The sequence below is a fragment of the Peromyscus californicus genome, unplaced genomic scaffold, assembly GCF_007827085.1.
Source record: "Peromyscus californicus insignis strain IS unplaced genomic scaffold, ASM782708v3 Scaffold_7__1_contigs__length_154581171, whole genome shotgun sequence".
NCBI classification, from domain to species: domain Eukaryota; kingdom Metazoa; phylum Chordata; class Mammalia; order Rodentia; family Cricetidae; genus Peromyscus; species Peromyscus californicus.
In genome coordinates this window covers 130,666,615-130,693,616 of record NW_026294595.1, presented here as the reverse complement: position 1 = coordinate 130,693,616, position 27,002 = coordinate 130,666,615, and the positions used below count along the sequence as shown (strand labels likewise).

General features: G+C 43.0%; 1 protein-coding gene across 3 annotated transcripts in view; it reads right to left on the bottom strand.

Moving 5' to 3' along the window:
- Phf20 (PHD finger protein 20) overlaps window positions 1-27,002 on the bottom strand; it is a 117,259-nt gene that overhangs the window by 70,339 nt on the left and 19,918 nt on the right. For all 3 annotated transcript variants that reach the window (XM_052723476.1, XM_052723481.1, XM_052723477.1), the window contains exon 2: window positions 23,875-23,989. In XM_052723476.1, the coding sequence (XP_052579436.1) occupies window positions 23,875-23,957 (83 nt within the window). In that variant the 5' untranslated portion in view covers window positions 23,958-23,989. The remainder of the gene's footprint in view (window positions 1-23,874; window positions 23,990-27,002) is intronic.

Here is a 27,002-nt window from a genome sequence, read left to right as displayed (position 1 = left end):
AGGAGACCTCTGCTCCTGAGAGGAGCTCACATGGATATACCTGAGTACCTGAGTAGTGACACATCCATAGACAGTCTGGCCTCTTTTTTTTTTTTTTTTGTTTTCAAGATAAGCTTTTTCTACATTGTCCTGGCTGTCCTGGAACTCAGTCTGTAGACCAGGCTGCCCTCAAACTCACAGAGATCTATCTGCCTGCCTCTGGCTACTGTGTGCTGAGATTGAAGCTGGTGCTACCACAGACCAGCCATTCTGTCCTCTTAGCTATCCAGTAGTAACACCCCATAGAGGGCTGCTCCTCATAGCCATCTAGTAGTCTATCCAGTGGCTACCCCCGAATTTGCCTCATTTTTCTGCCCTGAGTTTGGGTATTCAGGCTGCTTTCAGACTGTTCCTTATATAAATAGTCTTTTTGCAAACATAGAGCAACTCATTGTGCTTCAGGAATCAGAGCATGCCTCTATTCCTGGCTCAGAGCACACAGCAGAAGCCAGGGATTTCTATGCACAAAAGAACACTCCAAGCCATCAGCAACCTTTGCTGAAGAGAGGATGGGGATGGAAGATGTATTTGGCAAAAAGGAAGGGCCAGCTTTGGGAAAACTCTACTGGTTTTGGTGACAGTCTTCCTTACTCCTTCCCCATCTCTGCTAATCAGGAAGGGTCTTGATCTTGAATCCATCTTTCTCAATCTATTCATCAGCAATGCTCACTATAGTACAGCAAAGACCTGAGACCCTCCCATCAGTACCAGGCAGAGGCCTGAGCTAGCACTGCTCAGTAAATACTTAGAGACTGAGCAGAGAGTGAGGGAAGGGTGGTGAACGCCTTTAATCTCAGCACTCAGGAGGCAGAGACAGGTGGATCTCTTTTTAAGTTTGAGGCCAGCCTGGTCTACAGAGTGAGTTCCAGGACAGCCAGGGCTACACAGAGAAACCCTGTCTTAAAATAGACAAAAAGAGACTGAACAAACAGTATCATTTTCTGGCTCCTACCAGGGATCTAAACCCATCTCTCTTCTACTTAAACCTCCCTTCCAGCCCCTTCTCCTACCATTCCCCTTAGCTCTCTCTCTCTACTCTCATAATGCACGGTGTTTTCAAGCTTAGAATACTGCTGATGTTCTTCTGACACCTCCAGCTCTCACTCTGATAGCCTGGAAACCATCTCATTCTCCTTTTTTTTTTTGGTTTTTCGAGACAGGGTTTCTCTGTGTAGCTTTGCGCCTTTCCTGGGACTCACTTGGTAGCCCAGGCTGGCCTCAAACTCACAGAGATTCACCTGGCTCTGCCTCCTGAGTGCTGGGATTAAAGGCGTGCACAACCACCGCCCGGCCCATCTCATCCTCTTGTCTCACTTCCTTAAAAATACACTTCAACTTCCTGGCCCCTCTCTCTCTGTCTTAACTGCCTTGCAACCCTGGTTAGGTCAGACTCTCCACGTCCTCAACTCCTGCAATCAGGATTCTGAACACAGACAGAAAAAAACAAAAACAAAAAAAAGCACTTAACAAGCTACTGATGCCTCCGGGACTCACTTGAAATGCAGGGCTGCAGACAAGGCTTCCTTCTGGCGAGGGAGGAGCTATGCAACTCAGTGCAGCGAGGGGACAAGCTGTCTTCTGAGGGATCCAGTATCATCCCAAGCTTGGTTTGTGTACGTAAAAGGTCATCCAGCCTCAGTTTAAGATGTGTGTGCTCCATTAAACGATGCCTCAATAAAGTCCTTTCTAAATAATTGCCCCATCTGACAGTATAAACCATAAACCCTTGAATTCATAAACCTCCTTCTCCAGCCTCCCAAAATCTGTGATTACAGGTGGACACCTAGCTCAATAAAGACGTTTAAAATAAAATAAAAAGAGCCATGTATGGGTTAGCAAGATTGCTCAGGGAGGAAAAGTGTTTGCTGCCAAGTCTCACGACCTGAGTTCAGTTCTCACACATCCCCATAGTAGGAGAAAACTGCTTCCTGCAAGTTTTCCTCTGACCTCCACACATACACAAAAGGAAATTTTTTTAAGAGCCAAGAATGGTGGCACATGCCTGCAACTCTACGACTTGAGAAGTGAAGACAGGATCAGGATTTAAGGCCATCCTCTGCTACCAAGCCTATTCAACACTAGCCTAGGCTACATCAAACTGTCAAAAGACAAATGGAGAGTGGTATGTGCAAAATAAAATATAAAAAGTTTACTTGAACAGCTGTGGCAGATCACAACTGCAATCCCAACACTCAAGGGGCTGAAGTGGAAGGAGCAACGCGAGTTCAGGGCAAGCAGACTCCAGAGGAAGGCGCTGACTCAAATTAAGAAAAATTATTTTGACTTTTTTATTCAATGTCTTCCATCTGTAAAATGATATGAAACTTAATATCAAAACAGTTTATCAAGCTAGGAGAGAGCTCAATAAGTAAACTGCTTTCCATGCAAACAATGACCTAAGTTAGGATCCCCAGCACTCACAAAAAGGCCAAGTACAACACAGATCTGTAATCCCAGTCCTAGGGAGGCAGAGGCAGGTGGATCTCTGTTGTTGTTTGGTTTTGCTCTTTTGGAGGGGCCCGTAACCCAGCTCTTAAATAAATCACACACGGAGGATACTTCTTAATTATGAATGCCTAGCCTTAGCTTGGCTTGTTTCTTGCCAGCTTTCCTTAAATTATTGTCTACCTTTTGCCTCTGGGCTTTTTCCCTTCTCTTCTGTAAATCTTACTCTTAATGTCTTGCTGTGTAGCTGGGTGGCTGGCCCCTTAAGTCCTCCTCCTTCTTTGGCTCCTAGCTCCTTCCTCCCAGATTTCTCCTTCTGTATGTCCTCTCTGCCTGCCAGCCCCGCCTATCCTTTCTCCTGCCTCACTATTGGGCATTCAGTTCTTACTAGACCATCAGGTGTTTAGACAGGCACAGGAACACAGCTTCAAAGTTAAACAAATGCAACATAAACAAAAGTAACACACTTTAAAATAATATTCTACAATAGATCTCTGTAAGTTCAAGGCCAGCCTGGTCTACAGACTCAGTTCCAGACCAGCAGAGGCTACATAGTGAGAGCCTGTCTCAAAAACTCAGATCTTCCTGTCTGACTACAAGAAATGGGTAATTCTGGGACTGGGGCAGAAAATATCCAAGATGAGCTTGTGATAACCTTCAGGGTCAAAAAAATAAACTTTTTTTAAAAAAAAGAAGTTATTTATTTATTTATATTTTATATGCAATGGTATTTTGCCATGGGTGTCAGGTCCCCTGGAAGTGGAATTGCAGACAGTTTGTGAGCTGCCATGTGGGTGCTTGGAATTGAACCTGGGTCCTCTGGAAGAGCAGTCAGTGCTCTTAACCACTGAGCCATCTCTCCAGCTTTGAAAAAAAGGAACTCTTAAACACGTGCATACAGATGAACTATGTCAAAAAGACACAGAAGCCAACTGAAAGCTGCCAGGAAACAATGTGAACAAGAAAACAAGGTAATGCTGGATTGCAACATGACACGTACAATAGAAACCTCAGTCCACACTGATAGAACTAAACAAAAGGAGGCTGGGCAGAGTGACACATGCCTGTAATCCCAGCACTTGGGAGGTTGAAGAAGGATGATAGAGTTCAAAGTCAGCCTAGCACTAAGTGAGACCCTTAATCAAGCAAACAAGGAATTAATTTTTGTAGATATTCCTCTCTCTCAAATAGAGACCCAGGGAGGGAACGATGGCTCAGAGCAGTAGGTAAAAGCACTTGTTCTGAAGCCTGATGACCTGAGTTCAATTCCTGGAGCTGACATAAAAGTGGAAGAAAAGAACTGACTGAAAAATTGGCTTCTGACCTCCACACATGCACCACAGCCATGCATGCGCTCGCTCGTGCTTGCTCTCTCTCTCTCTCTCTCTCTCTCTCTCTCTCTCTCTCTCTCTCTCTCTCTCTCTCTCTCCTCTCTTCTCTCTTTTCTCTCTCCCTGATGGATGGATGGATGGATGGATGGATGGATGGATAATGGGATGGACCACAACTTTCCACTCTTTAACTGTAGGCCACAGAAAGTAAGTTCTTTACAAAATGTGAAGGAACTAGGAAAATTCTATTCTATAGTGGAGAACCCTGCAGATGACCAAGGTAAACGACAGCAGAGGGAGACACATCGATGTGATGACAACGGCAGCGCTTCACTTGTGGGCTTCCTCCAGTGAATGCTACTCTACCATGATAAGAGCATTAGAAATCCCAACTGAAGACATTCGTGCAGTCTGTCTTCTGTGGTCTGCTCCCTCCCCTGGAATGGCAGCTCCAATGCATATCCAATCACCACCATACCTCCGCATCTGGCATTAACAATCTGACTTCAAATGTCATCTCTGTGAAGCTTCTGACATGCCCCCCTATTTTACATAAACTTTGTACAGAGTAAATGTCTCCTCACAATATAATTAATTGCAGGGACTTTGCTCTCTCTTCCAAGTACAGGACTCAGCATGGGATCAAAGTCATACCTAGAGGCTGGGGGCATAGCTCATTGACAGAGCCCAGTCTAGCATACTCAATGCCCTGGGTTCAAACCATAGGACCAAAGACACACAAAAATGAGTCAGATGTGTATCTAATGTGTAATGTATATCTAATCCCAGCACTCAGAAGGGCAGGAGGATTACTGTGAGTTTGAACCAGCCTGGCTACAACAGAAGTACCAGGCCTACCTAGCAAGACTATCAAGAAAGAAAGAAAGAAAGAAAGGAAGAAAGGAAGAAAGGAAGGAGGAAGGAAGGAAGGAAGGAAGGAAGGAAGAAAGAAAGAAGGAAGAAAGGAAGAAAGGAGAGAAAGGAAGGAAGGAAGGAAGAAGGAAGGAAGGAAGGAAGGAAGGAAGGAAGGAAGGAAGGAAGAAAGGAAAGGAAGGAAGGAAAGGAAGAAAGGAAGAAAGGAAGAAAGGAAGAAAGGAAGAAAGGAAGAAAGGAAGAAAGGAAGAAAGGAAGAAAGGAAGAAAGGAAGAAGAAGAAAGGAAGAAAGAAGAAAGAAAGAAAGAAGGAAGGAAGGAAGGAAGGAAGGAAGGAAGGAAGGAAGGAAGGAAGGAAGGAAGAAAGAAAAGAAAGAAAGAAAAGAAAGAAAAAAAGAAAAAGAAAGTCCAGGGTTGGAGAGATGGCTCAGTGTAAAGTGCACTCCCTGCTCTTGCAGAGGACCAGAGTTTGGTTCCCAACACCCACAATCAAGCGGCTCACAACTACCTGGAACTCCAGTTCTAGGAAATCCAACATCCTTCTAGAACACTGCACTCAGGTGGACAAACTCACTCAAGCACACAGATATACAGATAAAAATAAAATATTTTAAAATAATAATAATAAAAGTAATCATGGCACATTTTTAAAGCCAGTCTACCCATTACTATTATTGTTGTTTTCCATGTCCAATCCTCAGTGAGCTAAAGCTCCAGGCCTCTTTTACTTTTTGAGGCAGTCTTACTTTGTACCACAGGATGTCCTCAAACTTCCAGCAATCCTTCTGCCTCCACCTCTTGAATACTAGGATTATAAGTGTGCACCACTGCAGCCAACTGAGACTACCTGTATTCAAATCCCAAATTCAAGCAGAGCATGATAACTCACACCTACAATCCCAGCACTTGGGAAGTGGAGTTAGGAAGGTCAGGAGGCATCCTTTGCAAATTGGTAAATTCAAGGCCAGCCTGTGTTACATGAGGCCCTCAATACAAATAAATAAGAAATAGATCACCTGGATGTGGTGGTACCCATCTTTAATCTCAGCACTGGGGAGGCAGAGGCCTGCAGATCTCTGTGAGTTTGAGGTCAGCCTGGTCTACAAAGCAAGTTCTAGGACAGTTAGGGCTACACAGAGAAACCCTGTCTGGAAAAACCAAAAAGGAAAATGTTGTTTTGTTTTTTCTTTTAGGGGGCCCAACTCCCAAATAAAGCACTCACAGAGGCTTATTTCTTTTCTTTTCTTTTTTTTTTTTTTTCCCCCAGATAGGGTTTCTCTGTGTAGTTTTGGTGCCTGTCCTGGATCTTGCTCTGTAGACCACGCTGGCCTTGAACTCACAGACATCCGCCTGCCTCCCCAGTGCTGGGACTAAAGGCATGCATCATCACCACCTGGCCAGAGGCTTATTCTTAATTATAAATGGCTGGCCTTAGCTTGGCTTGTTTCTTGCCAACTTTCCTTAACTTTAAATTATCCCTTCTAGTTTTTGCCTCTGGGCTTTTCCCATTCTCTTACTTCTCAACCGTGTGTAGCTAGGTGGCTGGCCTCTGGAGTCCTCCTCCTTCTCTGGCTTCTTTTTTCTCCTCCCAGATTTCTCCTTCTATTTATACTCTCTCTGGCCAGCCCTGCCTATCCCTTCTCCTGCCTCGCTATTAGCTGTTCAGTCCTCCTTTATTAGACCATCAGGTGTTTTAGACAGGCAAAGCAATATAGCTTCACAGAGTTATACAAATGCAACATAAACATTTGTAAACATAAACAAAAGTAACACACCCTTAAAATAATATCCCACAACAGAAGAAGAAAAGAAAAAGAAATAGATCCCAAACTTACCACTTACTAATTGTAACTTCATACAACTTAGTCACCTGCTTTGTGCATAATAAAAGTAGGTAATGTAGAGTACTGTGCAGTGTTGCACGTAAAGCTTTTAGATTTAGGATTGGCACAAAGTAAATCATTGAATAAATGTGAGTAATTGGCAAAGACAGGAATCCTAAGCACATATAATTAACAATGCTTGGCCATCAAGGCCAACACCAAAACCTCGAGTATCTCTGAACTTCATCAGGGATCTGTGTGTTTTGTTTTCTTTCCATAGCACCCAGTGTAATGTCATCTGATATAAGTTTGTGGAAAACTCAGAAAAGAAGGTAATCCTTCCTTGGAGCCCCTCCCACTTCTGGGAGATCGTCCTCACTTTTTCATAATAAATCTATGTTCACTGTGCTCTCATATACACACACAAGCACAAGCACACAGAAATACATAAGCATATACAAAATTCTTAGAAAAGAAAAATTACTTTAAAATAATAAAGAAATGAAACAGTATAAGAAATGAAGAGAAGCCTGCCATTGCCACGTCAGACAGAGAATAGGCTTGAGGTGCTTTCAAGATTCAGCTTCTCCTCTAAACCACCACCAGGGCTAAAGAGGGAGCACTGCTACTGGGTGTGTGACTTCACCAAGCTGTCAATCCTCGGACAAGTGCCCAGTCCATCTTTGTGTGCACCCATCTGTGATGAACTTACATATGTAAGTGTTGGGAGGTCCTTTGTTCTGAACACCAAATAACCTAATTAGGGTTGATGACAAGAAGAAACTAGAGGAATGGGCAAGCCTCTGCTAAACTGATCCAGATAGGAAGCCCTGTGAAGAAGTTAGTTGCAGCTATGTTGTGGTTAAGGACTATGGCATAGAATCAAGGGAAGGATGTCACTGAAGAACACTTCAAATGCAAGCAATGAACAAACAAAAACATTAGTTCATCTTAAAAAAAAAGAAAGAAAAGGAAGGTGGTTGGCGATGGACAGCTGAGCACGAAGGAGCACATCAGTTCTTGCAGAGCTGGAGTTAGGTTCCCAACACCATGTTGGCAGCTCATAACCATCTGTATACAACTCCAGCTCCAGGGGATCTTATGTTTCTGGCCTCCTCAGGTACCTGCACTTAACATGCACACATATTCACATAATTAAAAAGAAAAAACATACAGAATGAAAGTGAAGAGAAGTCAGGCATGATAGCACACATCTGTAATAACAGGCCTTGGGATATTAAGGACTGTAATTTTTGTTTATTTGTTTTTTGCTTCAAGACAGAGTTTCTCTGTGTAGCTCTAGCTGTCCTAGAACTCACTCTGTATACCAGGCTGGCCTCACACTCACAGAAACCCACCTGCCTCTGCCTCCCAAGTGCTGGGATTAAAGGTGTGCACCACCACCACCTGATGACATTTGCAATTTTAATTCAAAAACAACCTTAGCCACATAGTAAGACCCTGTCTTTCTAAAGAGATACAAACCACATGATCAGTGGAAAGAATCCTAATAAAAGGAGAAAGAAGGGGCTGGAGAGATGGCTCAATGGTTAAGAGCATTAGGTGCTCTCCCAGAGGACCCAGGTTCGATTTCCAGAAGCCACATGCCACTCATAACTTTCTATAACTCCAGTTCCAAGAGATCTGATACATTCTGGCCTCTGTGGCCGGCAGGCACAGACAGACATGTAGGGGAAAAAACACCCATAAACATATAATTTTTAAAAATTAAAAAATAAACAAATAAAGGAAAAAAGAAAAAGAAACCAAATGTTAGACGAGATAGCTCAATAGGTAAAGGTGCTTGCCACAACAAACATGAACATTTGCGTTTGATCCCTGGAACCTGTACAAAAATGCCAGATGTGGTAGGTCATATCTGTAATCCCAGCACTTCTATGGGGAAGTGGGAGGTTGAGAAAGAACTGCCCATAAGCTCTTGGGCCAGCTAGCCTGGGCATACAAAATGTCAGAAACAAGAGAGCCAAGAAGAGAATAGACTATTCAAAGTCAGTAATCTGACCTCCATATGCATGCTGTGACACTGTGCACAGGCTAGAGCACGCGCATGCACAAACACACAAACACACACACACACAAATAACAAATAAAGAAACCAAAAATAAAAGGGTTGCAAAATCAGATTTTTTAATCTTTGTACGTGAAACAAACCTATGAGCACCTAACTAGAAATACAGTAGGGAGAATGTGGCAGAAGGATCAGGAAGGCAACAGACAGAGAAGCTACCTCACTGTGCTCACTGTGAGAAGAGGGAAGGGCAGCCTGCTGCTGGGACAGATGGTGCACGGCTGACAGATGACAGGAAGAAGGCGGATGCATCAAGCAGAGCAAGCACTTCCTAGTCCATCCACCCAGCATCTTGATAGGAAACCGAAGCCTGACATCTTAGCCAGTTTATCTGCACCAGTCGGGGAGTGAGCAGGGCAGGCAAAATTACTCTTTACAGAGACGCATCTGCCCAGAAGCTGCAGCTCCAAAATTATAATCTCTTTTTGTTTGACTTTTGTTTCTTGAGACAGGGTCTTGTTAGCTGGCCTGAAAATTACTATGTAACCCAAGTTGGCCTTGTACTTTTGACAATCCTGCCTCGGCCTCCCAATGCTGGGGTTACAGGAGTGACCCACCGCATCCAGCTTAGTATTTGTGTTGTTTTCTTTCCACTGCAGGCCTCTGAAGCCCGGCCTCCTGCATGCCAGGCAAGTGTCCTGTCACTAAGCTACACCTCTGCTCACCAGCTGTTTAGTCATGCTGCATTTTGTTTGACAAACTCCAAGCCAGATGTTGTGGTGCATTCCTTCAACCCCAGCACTTGGGAGGCAGAGGCCAAAAGGATCTCAGTGAATTTGAGGCCAGCTCCCCTCCTGACCCACCCAAAAAGTAAAACTACCAATTGTATTACTTCTTTGGGACCTTAAATTTTTTTGAAAAGAAATCTCTCCTGGGTGATTTACAAATAAGCCCATGAGGCCCTCTGAGCACCTCTGTCAGCAGAGCTAAGTGAGTCTTAGACTCAACAGTAAGAAGTTTGTGTCTTTAAAGTCATTTTACCTCTGAATCTCAATTCCAAATAAGCCTCTATTTTATTTATGTCTTTATTTTAGAGTTAGAGATTGAAACCAGGCCTTGATGTTCTAAATATGTGTTCTACCACTGAGCTCTACACCTCCAGTGCACAGGTGAGCGTTTCTGTGGAGAACTAAACGAGATAACCCGAGGGAAACCACTGGGCACAATAAGCCTCATACCTGTCAGAGCAAACCTCAAGCATGTTAGTTGTCATTGCTGCTTGTCTAACAAGCAGCAAGTAAGATGAGGGAGACCTAGGCCTCTGCAAAAGCAACACAGACAAACTGAGTCCAAGACTAGTAACATGAAGCATTCTTCCACATTCCTACTCTGTGTGTTCTCCACGTGCTCTCCTGTCACACAGACCGAAAACTATGATTAAGTTGGGCAGTGGTGGTGCACACCTTTACACTCAGGAGGCAGAGGCAGAAGATCTTTGAGTTCCAGGCCAGCCTGGTCTACAGAGGGAGTTCCAAGACAGCCAGGACTACATGGAGAAACCCTGTCTGGAACCATCCCCCTCCCCCCCCCCCCCCCCCCCCCCCCGCCAAAAAAAAGGGAAAATAATAAGAAAGAAAAATATAACTAACTTTTTTATTTTTTATGCCTCCCACCCTTTTTTCTTCATATGCAAAGTAGTAGCATATCCGGAAAACAGGCAGGCAGAGGAATCCACTTGGAAGCATAGTTTGCCTTTGGAATAAGACCAACAGAGGTTCAAGTCCTAGCTCTACCATTTACTCACTCTGTAATTTGGGAGAGTATTTTTTACCTCTGTGATTCTTGTTTATTCCCTCATTTATTTTTAAAAGATTTATTTTTATTTATGTGTATGCATATGTATATGTCACTTTTTAGGTGCAGGTAGGTACTCACAGAGGCTACAAGAGTGTCGGATCCCCTTGAACTGAGTTACAAGCAGTTGTGAGCCACTCAAAGTGTATGCTGGGAACCAAACTCAGATTCTCGGGAAAAACAGCAAGTACGAGTGCCCGCTGAGCCACTTCTCCAGCCCCATGCTTCATTTCTACGGGCTAGTGAGGTAGCCCCGTGAGTTAAGGGCACTTGCTGTCTGTCAAGCCTAAAACCTGAGCTGGGTCCCCAGGACACACACAGTAGAGGGAGAGAACTAACCCCTGCAAGTTGTCTCTTACCTCCACTTGTGTACTGTGGCACACTTTCATGTATGCACACACATGCACAACACACACACACACACACACACACACAAATAAATGTAATAAAAATCAAAACATCAAACAACCCCTTAATTTGCTGAGAAAATTTACTATAAGTAAGCTATCTAATTCTGCAATATTAGGAACAGTATGGATTGGGGAATGGCTCAATAGTCAAGCATTTTCTAGCATGTACGAAACCCTGCATTTAATCTCCAGCACTGAGGAAAAAGTCTGCTTTCTCTCTGGCCCAAGGACATCGATGCAGCAGTGCGGCTTATGCTTAGGACATACAAGGCCCTGAGCTCTGAGATATCAGTGAACAAAGCAGATAGTTTACCTTCAGATGACTTGAAAAACACACCTATCAAATTCTCATCTTCTGGCTAGTAACTGACCCCGTCACGAATCCGTGGGTACCTCTGGGCCAGCACAGCTCTCCCCAGCTGCTGGTTGGCTACTGGCAGGCAGTGACCAAGGAACAGATATAATAAGTAAGACTTCTGGAAGAGGTGTCTCTTCTGGTAGTAACTTTGTCTTGAGAACTCCCTCTCTACTCTGCCAAAATGGTCTGCTAAATAAAAGTTACAGGAGGCCACTGTTTTAGACTAAGCTGCTGCATGAGGCTCCAACAGCCTGACCTCAACATCAAAATGGAGTCACTCACAGTGAAGTCCTAGGTCATCAAGCTGGATCTAAGAAATAAGGATTGTGCTGTGAGATGGTCTTTCTGTACGCTGTGAATATGTGTTGCTACCACTGGTTAACAAAGAAGCTGCTTGGCCAGGGCAGTGGTGGCACACGCCTTTAATCCCAGCACTCGGGAGGCAGAGCCAGGCGGATTTCTGTGAGTTCGAGGCCAGCCTGATCTACAGAGCGAGATCCAGGAAAGGTGCAAAGCTACACAGAGAAACCCTGTCTCAAAAAAAAAAAATAATAAAAAACCAAAAAAATAAAATAAAATAAAGAAGCTGCTCTGGCCTATAGCAAGACAGGTTATAGGCCAGTGGGAAATCCAAGAGATACAGAAAGAAGAAGGGCAAAGGCAGGGGAGACACAATCCAGCTGCCCAAGGAGCAACATGCCAGCAGACCGGTAATGCCAGTCATGGGGCAATACACAGATTAACAGAAATGGGTTAATTTAAATGTAAAAGCTAACTAGTAATAGCCTGAGCCATCGGCCAAGCATTTATAAGTAATACTAAGCCTCTGAGTGATTATTTACAGGCGGCCACAGGACAGGGCGGGACACAGAAAAGCCTCTGTTTACAGGATTGGAATGGTAACAGTCAGATTTCCAACACAGACCAGTTTCAACTGGCATAATAATGAAGTTCTACAAGCCTTAATCCTAAAACAGAGATCTTAAGATGAAGTACATTGTCATGAACCAGCTATTGTTCCACTGTCCTGTCTCCACAGTTGGCTTATGAAATGAACCAAGGTGTGATGGTGCACACCTTTGATCCCAGCACTTGAGGCAGAGACAGGTGGATCTCTCTGAATTCCAGACTATCCAGGGCTACAGAGTGAGTCCCTGTCTCAAAAAAAAAAAGTTGTAGCAGAGTATTATTTTAAGGTGTGTTACTTTTGTTTATGTTGGATTTGTTTAACTCTGTGAAGCTGTGTTATTGTGCCTGTGTAAAACACCTGATGGACTAATAAAGAACTGGCCAATTGCAAGGCAGGAGAAAGGATAGGTAGGGCTGGCAGGCACTGAGAAAAAGAGGAGAGAAGAAGTAGCCCGAGAAGGAGGAGGTCTTCAGGGGCCAGCCACTCAGCAACACAGCAAGCCATGGTATAAGAGTAAGATTAACAGAAGTAAGAGACTGGGAAAAGCCCAGAGGCAAAAGATAGACAGGATAATTTTAAGTTAAGAAAAGCTGGCTAGAAACCAAGCCAAGCTAAGGCCAGGCATTCATAAGTAATAATAAGCCTTTATGTCTGAATTTATTTGGGAGCAGGGTGGCAGGCTCCCCAAAAGAGAAAAAACAAACAATATAATGGCGCCCAACGTGGGACTCGTATTTCCATGTAGGGCCTGAGAAAGCTGAATAACAACAAAAAAGGGATATGCTCCTTTAAGAGTTTTGGCTGGATAGTTTCTGCTGGTCACTGAGCCCTTGAGCAGCTAGTACATTAAGAACAAAAAAACTAAGTAAAAGCATCTGCCTCAGTGCAAGCATTAGCATTCTAGAGCTTTAAGAAGGATGAATGCAGTTCCTGGTCAGACAAACCCCCAACGGGTCGAGAGTTTCATGTTTGGCTTTCATGACCTGAGAAACTGGCAGAGCCAGCTGAGAGCCTCTCCAGAGAATCCAGGTCTAAGTTAGCAATCTGAGGTTTGCTCATGCAGTCAAAATAGACTAGAGAGACACAGTAAAATTGATCCAGACAGAAAAACCTCTAAACAGGTTACAATGTGTTTAACAATGTGCATATGCTTAAGAAAAGGAAAAAGGTATAGTCATAGAAAAAAAATGAATAGTTTATAAAATAAAGTCTTTAAAGAGAGGATAAAAGAAAAAAGCCACATAAGATGGGAAATATACAAATAGTCTGGATCCTGTATGGTATTGTCTTGATTTTGGATTTTTTGATTGTTGAAAAGCAAAGGAGAGCTGCAAAGAAACCTGGAATTGAAAGAGGGACTGTTGAAATAAATTAGCCTATATACTTTCAGAATGCCTTAACTTTTTTTTTTTTTTTTTTTTTTTTTTTTTTCCGTTTTTTGAGACAGGGTTTCTCTGTGTAGCTTTGCGCCTTTCCTGGGACTCGCTTGGTAGCCCAGGCTGGCCTCGAACTCACAGAGATCCACCTGGCTCTAACTTTTAAAGAGTCAAAGAATATATTTGTCAAATGGAAATCAAAAATGCTTTGGAGTCTTGTTCCCACAGGAGATGAGAGGCTGTGGATTCCTTCAGGGTTATTATGGATCAGGTTTGATCAGTCAAGACATCCTGAATACTGACAGGTGATATCTATGAGTAAAGGTTACTGCTGGTCTTCCCAGGACTTGGTCATTATCTCAAAATTTTCTCTCTGGGATTCTTAAAGTTACTTCGTCCACAGATAGCAGGAAGCAGTATGGAGAAAACTACGCCCACATTCCCAAGAGTTGAGGGGTATGGGTGGTTTTTGGTTATTAGGTGAATTATAGATGTTTGGGAAATATAGAATATTGATACAAATTTAAAATTATTTTTGTTACACTGTGTTTATGTTTCTACTCTTGTTTAAAGGATTTTTGAATATTTATAAAAATTTAAGATTATTTTTGTTACAATATATTGTATGTAGGTTTCTATTTTTGTTTGAGGTATTGTGCCTATGCAGTTCATTTGGAAATGTAGGGTGAAGTTCTAGTTTTTGAAAGCTATTACTATAAATTATATTGGACAATCAAGAAACATAGTAGTTAGTCATTCATAACAATCAAATTTGTAGATATGCTAGGTATGTTTTCTAGGTTAAATAGATATATTTTAGATAGATGGTCTTGAAATACTTCAAAGACCTCTATAATATGGCATTTAAAATGTTTTGTTAACTTAAAGTTTTTCATGACAATGAGACACATCTGCTCCTGGCAGCACCAATTTACTTCAGAGAAGATGATGGGCATTGAAGAAACTCCTTATGGAATTTGTTTTCATTGTGGCAAGATTAGCCACTGGGCAAAAAACTGTTTGACTGCTGACAATGTGCTGTGCAAACTGGACATACAGGAAACAGAGGAAAGTGACTGACAAACTTTACCAAAACAAGGCAGGACAGTCCAAATTCCTGTTTCAAAGATAGGCCTGTAGGCTGAAGATGGATGCCCCAACGTTGCAGAGGAACTTCGAGCAACTGTCCAGGCAGCCAAATGTTTCTGTTGCTAGATGATATATCCTTCTGGGTCTTTGATAGAGTTGAAGACTAAATAGTTATAGTTGCAGTTATAATAGAAAGTAAATTAGGTGTAAAATTCTGGATTCACTAAGATAGGATTGATAATCAATTATTTCCTCTAAATATGCTAACTACAAATGGACAGAATATTGTGAATGTAATCCTTACTTGATAATTGTTATTGTATATAGTCTTACTATGTTGAAGTTAAAACTCTTTCATTTTTATTTAGACAAAAAGGGGGAAATGTAGTAGAATATTATATAAAAGTGTGTTACTTTTGTTTATGTTGGATTTGTTTAACTCTGTGAAGCTATGTTATTGTGCCTGCATAAAATACCTGATGGACTAATAAAGAACTGGCCAATAGCAAGGCAGGAGAAAGGATAGGTGGGGCTGGCTGGCAGAGAGAATAGATAGAAGGAGAAAACTGAGAAAAAGAGGAGAGAAGTAGCCAGAAGGAGGAGGACTCCAGGGGCCAGCCACCCAGCTACACAGCAAACCACGTAGTAAAAGTAAGAAGTTAAGAGACCAGGAAAAGCCCAGAGGCAAAATATAGACAGGATAATTTTAGACAAAGACCAAGCTAAGCTAAGGTCGGGCATTCATAAGTAATAATAAGCCTCCATGTGTGATTTATTTGGGAGCTAGGTGGCGGACCCCCAAAAGAGAAAAAACAAACAACAACAAAAGTAAATTTGGAATTCTGTCCAATTACTTTCTCGCTTTATTTATTTGTTTGTTTCTGTGCTGGAGAGGAAACCAAGAGCTCAAGCATTCTAGGCAAGATCTCTACCAATGAGCCCTCTTCTGGCTTCTTTGGGTTTGGTTTGGTTATTATTATTGTCTGAGAAAGGGATCCTGCTGTGCAGCCCAGGCTGCCCTGAGCTTCCTCTGTAGCCTAGGATGGCATTGAACTTACAACCTCCCACCTCAGCCTCCTGAGTAGCTCAGCTGTTATGTGAATTTTTCTTGGGAGGAGGAGGGGGTAAAAGTGCTGCCAAGAATCTACGCCAAAATTAATAGGTTGTTGAAGTATGGTAGTTCACAACCGTAATACCAGCACATGGGAAACTGCGTGAGGAGGGTGACTAGCCTAGTCCAGCCTGGGTAGCGTAGAGAGAAAAGAAAGAAACAACTAAAACTTATTTAAAACACACACTCCACCTGACGAAAACGCTGCTGCGATGCTCACAGTGAAACCACTTCCATCTGCACCAAAGCATTCAAAAGCAATGATCTAAGCAAACAATTAAAGATCGGGCCAGTGAACACTGTCAGAATGCATCTTACACAAATGTAAAAAAGCAGAAATCTAATCTGCAATGCCAAGCACAATCCCCAGAACCCACAGGGTGGAAGGTGAGAAATGACTCCTACAAATTGTCCTCTGACCTCTCTACACACATGCACACACACAAGATAAATAAAAATGTAATGAAACAGGGGATGGAGAGATGGCTCAGAGGTTAAGATGGCTCAGTGGTTGGCCACTCTTCCAAAGGACCCAGGTTCAATTTCCAGCACCCACATGACAGTTGACCAGTCCACAACTGTCTGTAACTCCAGTTCCAGGGGATCTGACATTCTCACACAGACATACATGCATACAAACCCCAATATACATCAAAATAAGTAAATCTTTTCTTAAAATGTAATAAAATAATAATAATAATAATAACAAAAACTGCTGTGTGGTGGTAGTAATACACACCTTTAATCCCAGCCCTTGGGAGGCAGAGGCAGGCAGATCTCTGTGAGTTCCAGGCCAGCCAGAGCTACAGTAAGTCCTTATCTCAAAAACAACAGCAACAATAAACACTACCACACCACCAGAGGCTGGAGGATCACATGAGTTGGAGACTAGCCTAGACTACAGTGCAAGACCCTATTTCAAAACAACAATATTATGGTTGTATCTGTTGTAGAATAAATATTATTTTAAGGAGTGTTACTTTTGTTTATGTTTCATTTGTTTAACTCTGTAAAGCTGCGTTACTGTGTCTGTCTAAACACCTGATGGTTTAATAATGAAAGGAACAGCCAATAGCAAGGCAGGAGAAAGGATAGGCAGGGCTGTCAGGCAGAAAGAGAAATCTAGGAGGAGGGAGAAGTAGCCAGAGAAGGAGGAGGACTCCAGATCCAGCCACCCAGCCACACAGAAAGCCAGGGAGTAAGATTAACAGGAAAAGACCAGAGGCAAAAGGTAGACGGGATAATTTAAGTTAAGAAAAACTGGCAAGAAACTAGCAAGCTAAGGCCAGATATTTATAATTAAGAATAAACCATTGTGTGTGATTTATTTGGGAGCTGGGTGGCGGATCCCTCAAAAGAAGAGCCAAAACAACATAATTCCTTGCTAATAAAAAATATCAGGAAATCGGGGCAGTGGTGGCACACACCTTTAATCCCAGCATTCAGGAGGCAGAGGCAGGTGGATCTCTGTGAGTTTGAGGCCAGCCTGGTCTACAAAATGAGTTCCAGGAGAGCCAGGACTACTTCAAAAAGAAACTGGGGGTGGGGGGAGGGAGGAAGGAAGAAAGGAAGGAAGGAACGAAGGAAGGAAGGAAAAATCAGATACTATGGCACATGATCCTACCTAATCCATGGAACAATTGACTGTATTTCCTCATTCTGTCTCTATGGAAACTTGAGGCTAAGGAGATAAAGCAATTTAACCAAGGAAACTCAGCTAGTAATGGGAGCACTTCAGACCTGAATCCAGAGCACCTTGCTCTAAACTACAGCTATTTCTTACTGTACCAGACAGCAATGTTTGTTTGTTTTTGTTTTTCAAGACAGGGTTTCTCTGTGTAACAGCCTTAGCCATCCTAGAACTCGAGTTGTAGACCAAGCTGGCCTTAAAAATCACAGATATACCCCTGACTCTGCCTCTGGAGTGCTGGGATTACAGGCCTACGCCCAGCTAGCAGACAGGGATTTTAAGCACTATAATAAACCACAGTCTGACGTTCACAGGCTGGTCTATTGATTTGCTATTGACATCTGGAAGGTTAATCAAGACAGTAAACTTACCTGGGAATGATGCAAGGACTTAGAATTTAAGCAGTCACCTGCACCCAAGGGACCTAGCCAACCAACTGACACCGGGGACAACATCCCCACTTCCTTAGACTCTGCTTGTGCCCAAATGTTCAATTAACCTTTACTCCTGGCTCTAGCCTGCCCTTTCCTTATGCCATATCTTGACAAGAGCAGAACACAGACTCCACTAAAGGCCAACTCTAGCCACCAATGGCCCCTTTGTCTCCTAGACAAGACCCAAAGCAAGCAAGGGAGCATTCTATTCACTCCTGATATAAAGTTTGCTATATTAAAAACAAATAAATGGGGGTTGGGGATTTAGCTCAGTCGTAGAGCGCTTGCCTAGCAAGCGCAAGGCCCTGGGTTCGGTCCTCATCTCCGGAAAGAAAAAAAAAAATTAAATAAATAAATAAATAAATGGGCCTGGGATTAGCTCAGTTGGTGGAGTACTTGCCTAGTATTCACAAAGCTCTAGGTTAGCTCCTCCACTCAGCATAAACCAGACATAACGGCCATGCTTATAATCTACAGGGAGATCTTGTTGCCAAAATAATAATAGTAATAATTTAAAATTTTAAATTAAAAAAATTAAAAAGGCCAGCAGGATGGCTCAGTAGGTAAAGGGGCCACCACCCAGCATGATTGAGTACCACCTCTGGAACCCACACAGTAGAAAGAGAGACCACTCTTGCTAGTTATCCTCTGACCTATATACACAATGAATGAATGAATGAATGAATGAATGAATGAATGTAGTCTTTTTAAGGGCTGGCAAGATGGCTCAGTAACTTAAGGAGATTCCCACCAGGCCTGATGATCTGAGTTCAATATTCAGAACCCACATAAAAATGAAAGGAGAGAAATGACTCAAAAAAAAATTGCCTCTGGCCTGGTGGCAGTGGCACCTACCTTTAAACCCAGCACTGGAGAGGCAGAGCCAGCAGATCTCTGTGAGTTTGGGGCCAGCCTGGTCTACAGAACGAGATCCAGGACAGGTACCAAAACAACACAAAAAAAAAATCAACCCTGCCTTGAAAAACCAAAAAATAAAAATAAAAATAAAGATTAAAAAAAATTGCCTTTGGTTTCTACATATCTCCACGACACATATATATAAGCACACACATACAATAATAACAATAAATCAAAAATGTAATAAAGGAAAAAGGAGAGAAATAGGAAAGAAAAAGAAAGAAAGGCAGGTAGAGTGACACACACCTGTAATCCTAGCACTCAAAAGTCTTGAGGCAAGAAGACACAAGTTCCAGGACTCTGAGAGCTACTAGTTGGATTGTGTCTCAAAATTAAACAAATCCTGGGCTGGAGAGATTGCTCAGTGGTTAAGAGCACCTACTTCTCAAAGAAAACCCAGGTTCATTTCCCAGCACCACAGAGCAGCTCACAACTCTCTGTACCTCCATTTCTAGGGAATACAATGCCTTGTTGTGGATATCGCTCTGTATAAATAAAATGCTGATTGGCCGGTAGCCGGGCAGGAAGTATAGGCAGGACAAGCAGAGAAGAGAACCCTGAGAACAGGAAGGCTGAGTCAGCAGACGCTGCCAGCCGCCACCATGAGTACCAACATGTAAGGTACCAGTAAGCCACGAGCCATGTGGCAAGGCATAGATTTATAGAAATGGGTTAATTTAAGATAGAAGAACTAGATAACAAGAAGCCTGCCACGGCTATACAGTTTGTAACCAATATAAGTCTCTGTGTGTTTACTCGGTTGGGTCTGAGTGGCTGTGGGACTGGCAGGTGAGAGAGATTTGTCCTGACCATTGGCCAGGCAGGACTGGAGAAAACTTCAGCTACAATGCCTCTTTTGTTTGTTGTTATTATTTGTTTATTTGTTTTTCAAGACAAGGTTTCTCAGTGTAACAGCCCTGGTTGTCCTCCAATTTGATTTGTAGACAAGGCTGTCTTCTCACTCACAGATTTCTGCCTGCCTCTGCCTCCCAAGTGCTGAGACTTACAACATCTCTTGTGATCTCCAACAGGTTCCTGCACACCTGTGTTACACATATACACTCAAGCATACACATATACACATAAAAATGAGCTGGTTCAGCAGTTAAGAGCATTGGCTGCTCTTCCAGAGGACCCAGGGATTCCCAGCACCCAGCTCACAACTCTCTGTAACTCCAGTTCCAAGGGATGCCTGTGGAATATTCCTTTACACTGTTTGAATATATGTCACTGTGATTGGTTTAATGAAGCTGACAGGCCAATAGCTGAACAGGATAAAGTTAGGCAGGAGAGCAAAGTGGAGAATGTTGTGAGGAAGAAGGACAGAGCTGGAGAGTAGTTCAGCAGACACAGTGAGAAGCAAGATGGGCATGCTGTACTGAGAGAAGGTACCAAGCCACGTGGCAAAGCATAGATAAGAAATGTGGGTTAATTTAAATGTAAGAGTTAGCTAGTAACAAGCCTGAACTATTGGCCAAGTATTTATAATTCATATTAAGACTCTGAGTGGTTACTTGGGAGCAGGCAGTTGGGACAGAAAACTCTGCCTACAGATCCCACTTCCTCTCTGACCTCCTTGGGTACCAGGCACATACGTGGTACACAGACATGCAGCCAAAAAACTCAAGCACATAAAATAATACTTTAAAAATTTTTAAAATAGCCGGGCGGTGGTGGCGCACGCCTTTAATCCCAGCACTCGGGAGGCAGAGCCAGGCGGATCTCTGTGAGTTCGAGGCCAGCCTGGGCTACCAAGTGAGTTCCAGGAGAGGCGCAAAGCTACACAGAGAAACCCTGTCTCGAAAAACCAAAAAAAAAAAAAAAAAAAAAAAAAAAAAAAAAAATTTTAAAATAAATAAATATATTTTCTAAAGTAACAAATCCCAGAATTTGTAGGCCAATCTGGTCTACAAAGCGAGTTCCAGGACAGCAAGAGCTACACAGGGAAACCTTGTCTCGAAAAGCCAAAACAAATAAAAAAAAATGTCACCAGGTGTGGTAGCACATACCTTTAATCCCAACACTCAGGAGGCAGAAGGCAGATCTCTGAATTCAAGACCAGACTAGTCTGTATAGTCAGACCCATTCAGAAAAAATGTCTTCCCTTGATTCTTTGACCTCTAACACTAACAGTAACATTTTTTATTTCGGGCTATTTGTTTATCAAGATAAGATCTCAGGTAGCTTGAGTTAGCTTTAAACTACTGATGGATCCTCCTGCCTTAGCCTAAATGCTGGAGATACAGGTATACACCACTCACCCAATAAAAGCAGGCTTTAAACAAATGTCAAAACCGGTGCTAGAGAGTAGAACACTGGCTGTTCTTCCAGAGGCCCTGGGTTTAATTCCCAGCACACACATTGTCAGCTCACAACTGTCTGTAAATCTTGTTTCAGGGGCTCCAACACCCTCACACAGTCATACATGCAGGAAAAATATCAATGCACATTAAAAAAATCTAAACCAAAGCCAGAAATGATGGTGAATACCTTTAATTCCAACACTAGAGAGACTGAGGAAGGCAGATCTCTGAGTTCTAGAGAAACTGTCTCAAACAAACAAATGAACAAAAATGTCAAAACCCGACTCAACAAGATGGTTTAATGCGTAAAAGCACTTGCTACATTCCTTATGACCTGAGCTTCTCTGATCCTACATAAAGGGAATGATTCCCACAAGTTGTCCTCTGACCTCCACAAATGCAGATAGATGTGTACAGACCTGAACTTAGACACACACATATGAGAATAATAAAGAAAAAATAAATTTAAAAAATTATACTAGCCAGGCGGTGGTGGTACACGCCTTTGATCCCAGCACTCAGGAAGCAGAGCCAGGTAGATCTGTGAGTTCCAGGCCAGCCTGGTCTACAGAGCGAAATCCAGGACAGGCACCAAAACTACACAGAGAAACCCTGTCTCAAAAAAAAATTTTGTACTAGTCAGAATTTTTGTCAACATCTGGAAAAAGGAACCTCAACTGAGAAAATACCTCCATCAGACTGGCCTGTAGGCAAGTAGATAAGGGCATTTTCTTGATTAATAATTTATATGGGAAGATCCCGTCCACTTAGACCATGCCATCTCTGGGCAGGGGGTCCCAGGGTGTATAAGAGAACAAAGTGAGCAAGCCTCTAGGAGCAATTGGTAAGTAGCATTCCTCTGTGATCTCCGCTTCATTAAGTTCCTGCCTCCAGGTTCCTGCCTTGCTTGAGTTCCTGCCTTGGCTTCCCTGGGGATGAACTATGATCCAGACACAAAAGCCTGAGTTGTTTCTGGTCATGGTTTTTATCACAGCAGTAGAAAGCACACTTAACCAGAAATACTGGCTGGGAATAGAAGGAACAATTGTCTAATATGCACAAAACCCTGGGTTTAATCTCCATTTCGCCTTGGTGGCCAGAAGGGGTAGGGGGAGCACAACCAATGGATAGGACTGGGAAAATGGTTCAGTGGGTAAAGTGCTTGCTATGCAAACATGAGGACCTGAGTTTGAATCCCCAGCACCCATGTAAAGCTAGGCACCGTGCCCACTGCTTGGGAAGGGGAAAGAGACAGGCAGATCATGTGTCTCCCTGGCGAGCCAGTCATATCAAAACAGTAAGTTCCAGGTGCAGGCTCAAAAAATAAGGTGGGCAGTGATAGAGGAATTCATTTAATGCAGCCTTCCACATGCATACACAGACAAATGACAACCATACATGCATACATAGGCAAATGCACTTGAAAACATGCACATACATGCATACACTGCACCCACACAAATACATAAATAGCTGAAACCAATATAAAAAATAATTACAGAATCAGTAATTCTACCCACACCCAGTATAAATGCAACCAAACTATATTTTCTATTTCTGAGGTGCTAGGGACTGAACCCAGGGCCTCACCTATACCAGACAAGTATTCTATCAAACTCATTCTCTAGTTCCAGGGTCTTTGATCCTAACAGCATGGACAGTTTTCTGTCCAGGCCATTTCCCTTCCCTCTCCCTACATTCCAGAAATCAGTCAATCTATTCTGAGATAACTATCACAAGAGCTAAACTCCTCCTTAGAAAAACTCAAAAACTTCTGTGTTTTGGAGTACCAAGAAACAACCAATTCTAGGATATACTAGACTACAACCATCTTTGTAGCTGTTCTGTTTTTCTTCTTCTACTTCTTTTCAGGCAGGGTTTCATATAACCATAGCTGGCCTCAAATTCACTATGTAGCAGGTAGGATAACCTTGAACCTCTGATACCCCTGCCTCTACCTCTCCACCTCAGATTTATCCAGTGCTGGGAATCAAACCCAGGGCTTTGTGCATGCTAGACAAACACTCCACCAACTGAACCTGAACCTCCACTAGCTAGTTTGAATATTTTTTGGGTCAGAATTTCACTCTGTGGTTTATGCTGACCTGAAACTCACTATGCCAAGCTATGCTCCAGATCTCAGTAAAACCTTCCTACCTGAGATTACAGGTGTGTGCCACCACACCCAGGTATGTTTAGTTCTCAAGACTGCTCTCCAAATATTCACTATATGAATCTTAGACTAACCCCCGGATATCAATATTACCAGACATTTCTAGATGACATGAACGTTCCAAGGATCTGACAGCCAGAAGACAAAAGGCAATTAACACAAGTCAGCCACAGTTGCAGGGACCTGTAATCCAAGCATTCAGGAGGCTAGTCTATCAATTCAAGGTCAGCCTTAGTTACCAGACACCTTGTCACACAAAACAAACAAAATTCAGCCATGCAGTCAAAACCCTCAGCTTCTCAATCCAATTACCCTGAAGGGGACCCTGTGTAACAGTTCTTAACCATCCCACACCCAGAAAACAGGAGAGGCTGTGATGCCACTTCCCATCCATCCCCTCATCTCCATCTCGAGTCTGCTCTTCTTTCAGACAGGCAGCCAAAGGGAGAAAGCTTTCCTTCCCAGGGTAACCCCTGCTCTGGTTTCCCATAACTCCTTCATCAAACAGGAAAAGGAGGGGACAAGTGTGACCCAGGGATCCCTGTACCAAACAAAGGGAAAGGATGGGCCTGTCCTCTAAACTTAAGTTTCCCTGCATCTGCCAAGACTGGAGAAGCTGGAACCCACGACAGCAGCACCACTCTAGCAGCGCTGAGGAGACTCCCTCCCTACAGCGCTTTAATCAGAAGAAAAAAAAACATAAAAATACCAGTTCTTTAAACGGTCCCGAGCTTCCAACTGGGCTCCCACTTCAAAGCTGATTCCTCGTCTGTTAGGTGGATGCTTTGTCATTTTCAGTCATCAACAGGGCTGCTTTTATTCTCCTGAAAAAGCCAATCAAATATTTATGAAACTTGGGAAAGTCTGTTCGGCGTGTAGCATCACTACCACACATAAAAAAACCAAGCAAGCATTATTCAAATCACCAAGCTCCATGACTCTGTCAGCACCCTCTCGGGCCTCCAGTCCTATCAGGTGTCCCTGCTAGCAATACACCTCCACTGTGCCACAGCCTGTGATCTCTGAAAATTCAGAAGACCCTCTCAGCAAGGCTTACCAAGGGCTCCCCTATGAAGTACATCCCTCAGAACTCCAAAAAATAACTGCTCTCGTGATCGAGTTCAGCCACTCAATGACACATTCAACAAATATTTGTTCAGAGAAGATTTAGTCAAGACCCAAAGAGACGAACAGTTCTTACCCTCAAGGAGCCTTCATATTAAAATGTAGCCAATAAACAGAAGTCAGTTCAAGCTGTAATTGCTGTAAAAAGTTAAGTGCTAGAAAGGAAGTAAATGTAAACTGGGATACTAGCCAAGAATGGTGGCTTGGGCCGGTAGTGCCAGCTACATGGAAGCTGAAAGAGGATCCCTAAGCCCAGGGCAGGGGGGTTGATGCTAACTCTGAACAACAAAGCAAGAAAAACAACAAAAAAAGACACACTGATGGCATCCGACCCTACTTTTGGAAAAGTAGACAGAAAGTTGTAGGGCTGGCAGGGCGGTGGTGGCACACACCTTTAATCCCAGCACTCAGGAGGCAGAGCCTCTGTGAGTTCGAGGCCAGCCTGGTCTACAGAACGAGATCCAGGACATGCACCAAAACAACACACAGAAATCCTGTCTCGAAAACAAACAAACAAACAAAAAAAAAAAACAGAAAAAAAAGTTGTAGAGCTGAGGACATAGCTCAGTTGGTAGAGTGCTTGCCTAGGATGCACAAGACCCTGTTGGATCCCCAGCACCAAATAAGGACAAGTATGGTGGTCCTCCCAGTAATCTAAGCAAGCAGAGGCAGAGGATCAGACATTCAAGGCCTGGTATTCCTTGTCAACCTTTCACCCTCAAGAGGTTTCCTTATTTTTCTTTAATAAGGTGTTCCTGGGCTGAAGAGATGGCTCAGAGGTTAAGAGCACTGGTTGCTCTTCCAGAGGTCCTAAGTTCAATTCCCAGTAACCACACGGTGGCTCATAACTGTCTATAATGAGATCTGGCATACAGGCATACACATAGGCAGAACACTGTATACATAATAAATAAATAAATTGCCGGGCAGTGGTGGTGCATGCTTTTAATCCCAGCACTTAGGAAGCAGAGGCAGGCGGATCTCTGAGTTCAAGGCCAGCCTGGTCTACAGAGCTAGTTCCAGGACAGCTAGGTCTGTTACATAGAGAAACCCTGTCTCGAAAACCAACCAAACAAACAAACAAATAAATAAATCTTTTAAATAAATAAATAAATCTGTCCTGTTCTGGAGCTGGAAAGATGGCTCAGTGGTTAAGACCAATGGCTGCTCTTTCAGAGGACCTGGGTTCAATTTCCAGCATCCACATGACAGCTCACAGCCTTCTATAACTCAGGTTTCAGAACCCAACATCCTGTTTTGGCTTCTGCAGGAACCAAGCGCAAGCACGGTACACAGACAAACATTCAGACAAAACATCGATACACATAAAACAAACTCTATTCTTTCTGCTTAAAAAAAAGTTCATGGTCATCCTCTTATCTAGGGAGTCTGCAGCTAGCCTTCAATACATGAGACCTTAGCATAAAAAGAACAAGGAAAAAAAAAAACAGAGTTATAGAACTACATGTATACCTCAGCAAGTAGTAGATCACTTACCTACCAAATATAAGGCCCTGAGTCCCAGTCCAGCACTTAAAAAAAAGAAAGGGGGGGGTGTCAGTGAGACCCAAATAAATATAAATAAATAAAGTGGTCTCAAAATAAGTACATAAAGCTGAGCATGGTGGTATGCTGTGGAATATTCCTTTACACTGTGTGAATATATGTCACTATGATTAGTTTAATAAAGAAGCTGACTGGCCAATAGCTGGGCAGGAAGAGATTGGGCAGGAGAGCCAGACTAGGAGAATTCTGGAAAGAAGAGTGGAGTCTGGAGTTGCTAGTAGATACAGAGAGAAGATGGACATGCCATACTGAGAAAAGGTACCAAGCCACATGGCAAAGCATAGATAAAAATACGGGATAATTGAAAATGTGAGAGTTAGCTAGCAACAAGCCCAATCTATTGGCCAAACATTTATAATTACTATTAAGCCTCTGTGTTGGTTACCTGGGAGTGGCTTACAGGACAGAAACTTCCAGCTACAGTGGTATGTGCCTTTAATCTCAGCACTCCAGCAGGTGGGTCTTTGGGTTTAAGACCAGTCTGGTCCACATAGTGAGTTCTAGAACAGCCAGGTCTACACAGAGAACCCTGTCTCAAAAACCACCTAAAGCTGGGCGGTGGTGGCGCATGCCTTTAATCTCAGCACTTAGGAGGTAGAGACAGGCTGATCTCTGTGAGTTTGAAGCCAGCCTGGTAAACAGAGTGAGTTTTGTGTAACAGCCAGGGCTAGGGCTGTTACACAGAGAAACCCTGTCTTGAAAACAAAAACAAGTAAATAAATAAAAAAGGAGGGGGGCCTAATTAAGGCCACTTGCTGCTCTTCCAGAGAACCAAACTTTAGTTTCCAATATCAGACAGATCACAATCACCTGTATTCCCAGCTCCAGGAGATCCAATGCCCTCTTCTGACTTCCACAGGCACCAGCATACACACATATGCATACATAAAAATTAATCTTTAAAAAAAAAAGGCAAGCCAGGCATTCTGGCACACACCTACAATCCCAATTCTCAAGAAGCTGAAAGAGAAGGAACAAAAAGAATACGAGGCTAGCCTGGTCTATATCATGAGTCCAGTTTAATTAAACTCTAATCCCAGCACTCCAGAGGCAGAGACAGGTTGGTGCCTGTGAATTTCAAGCTAGCCAGAGCTATACAGAGAGACTGATTTATTCTGTCTCAAAAAGAGTAAATATAATAAAAGA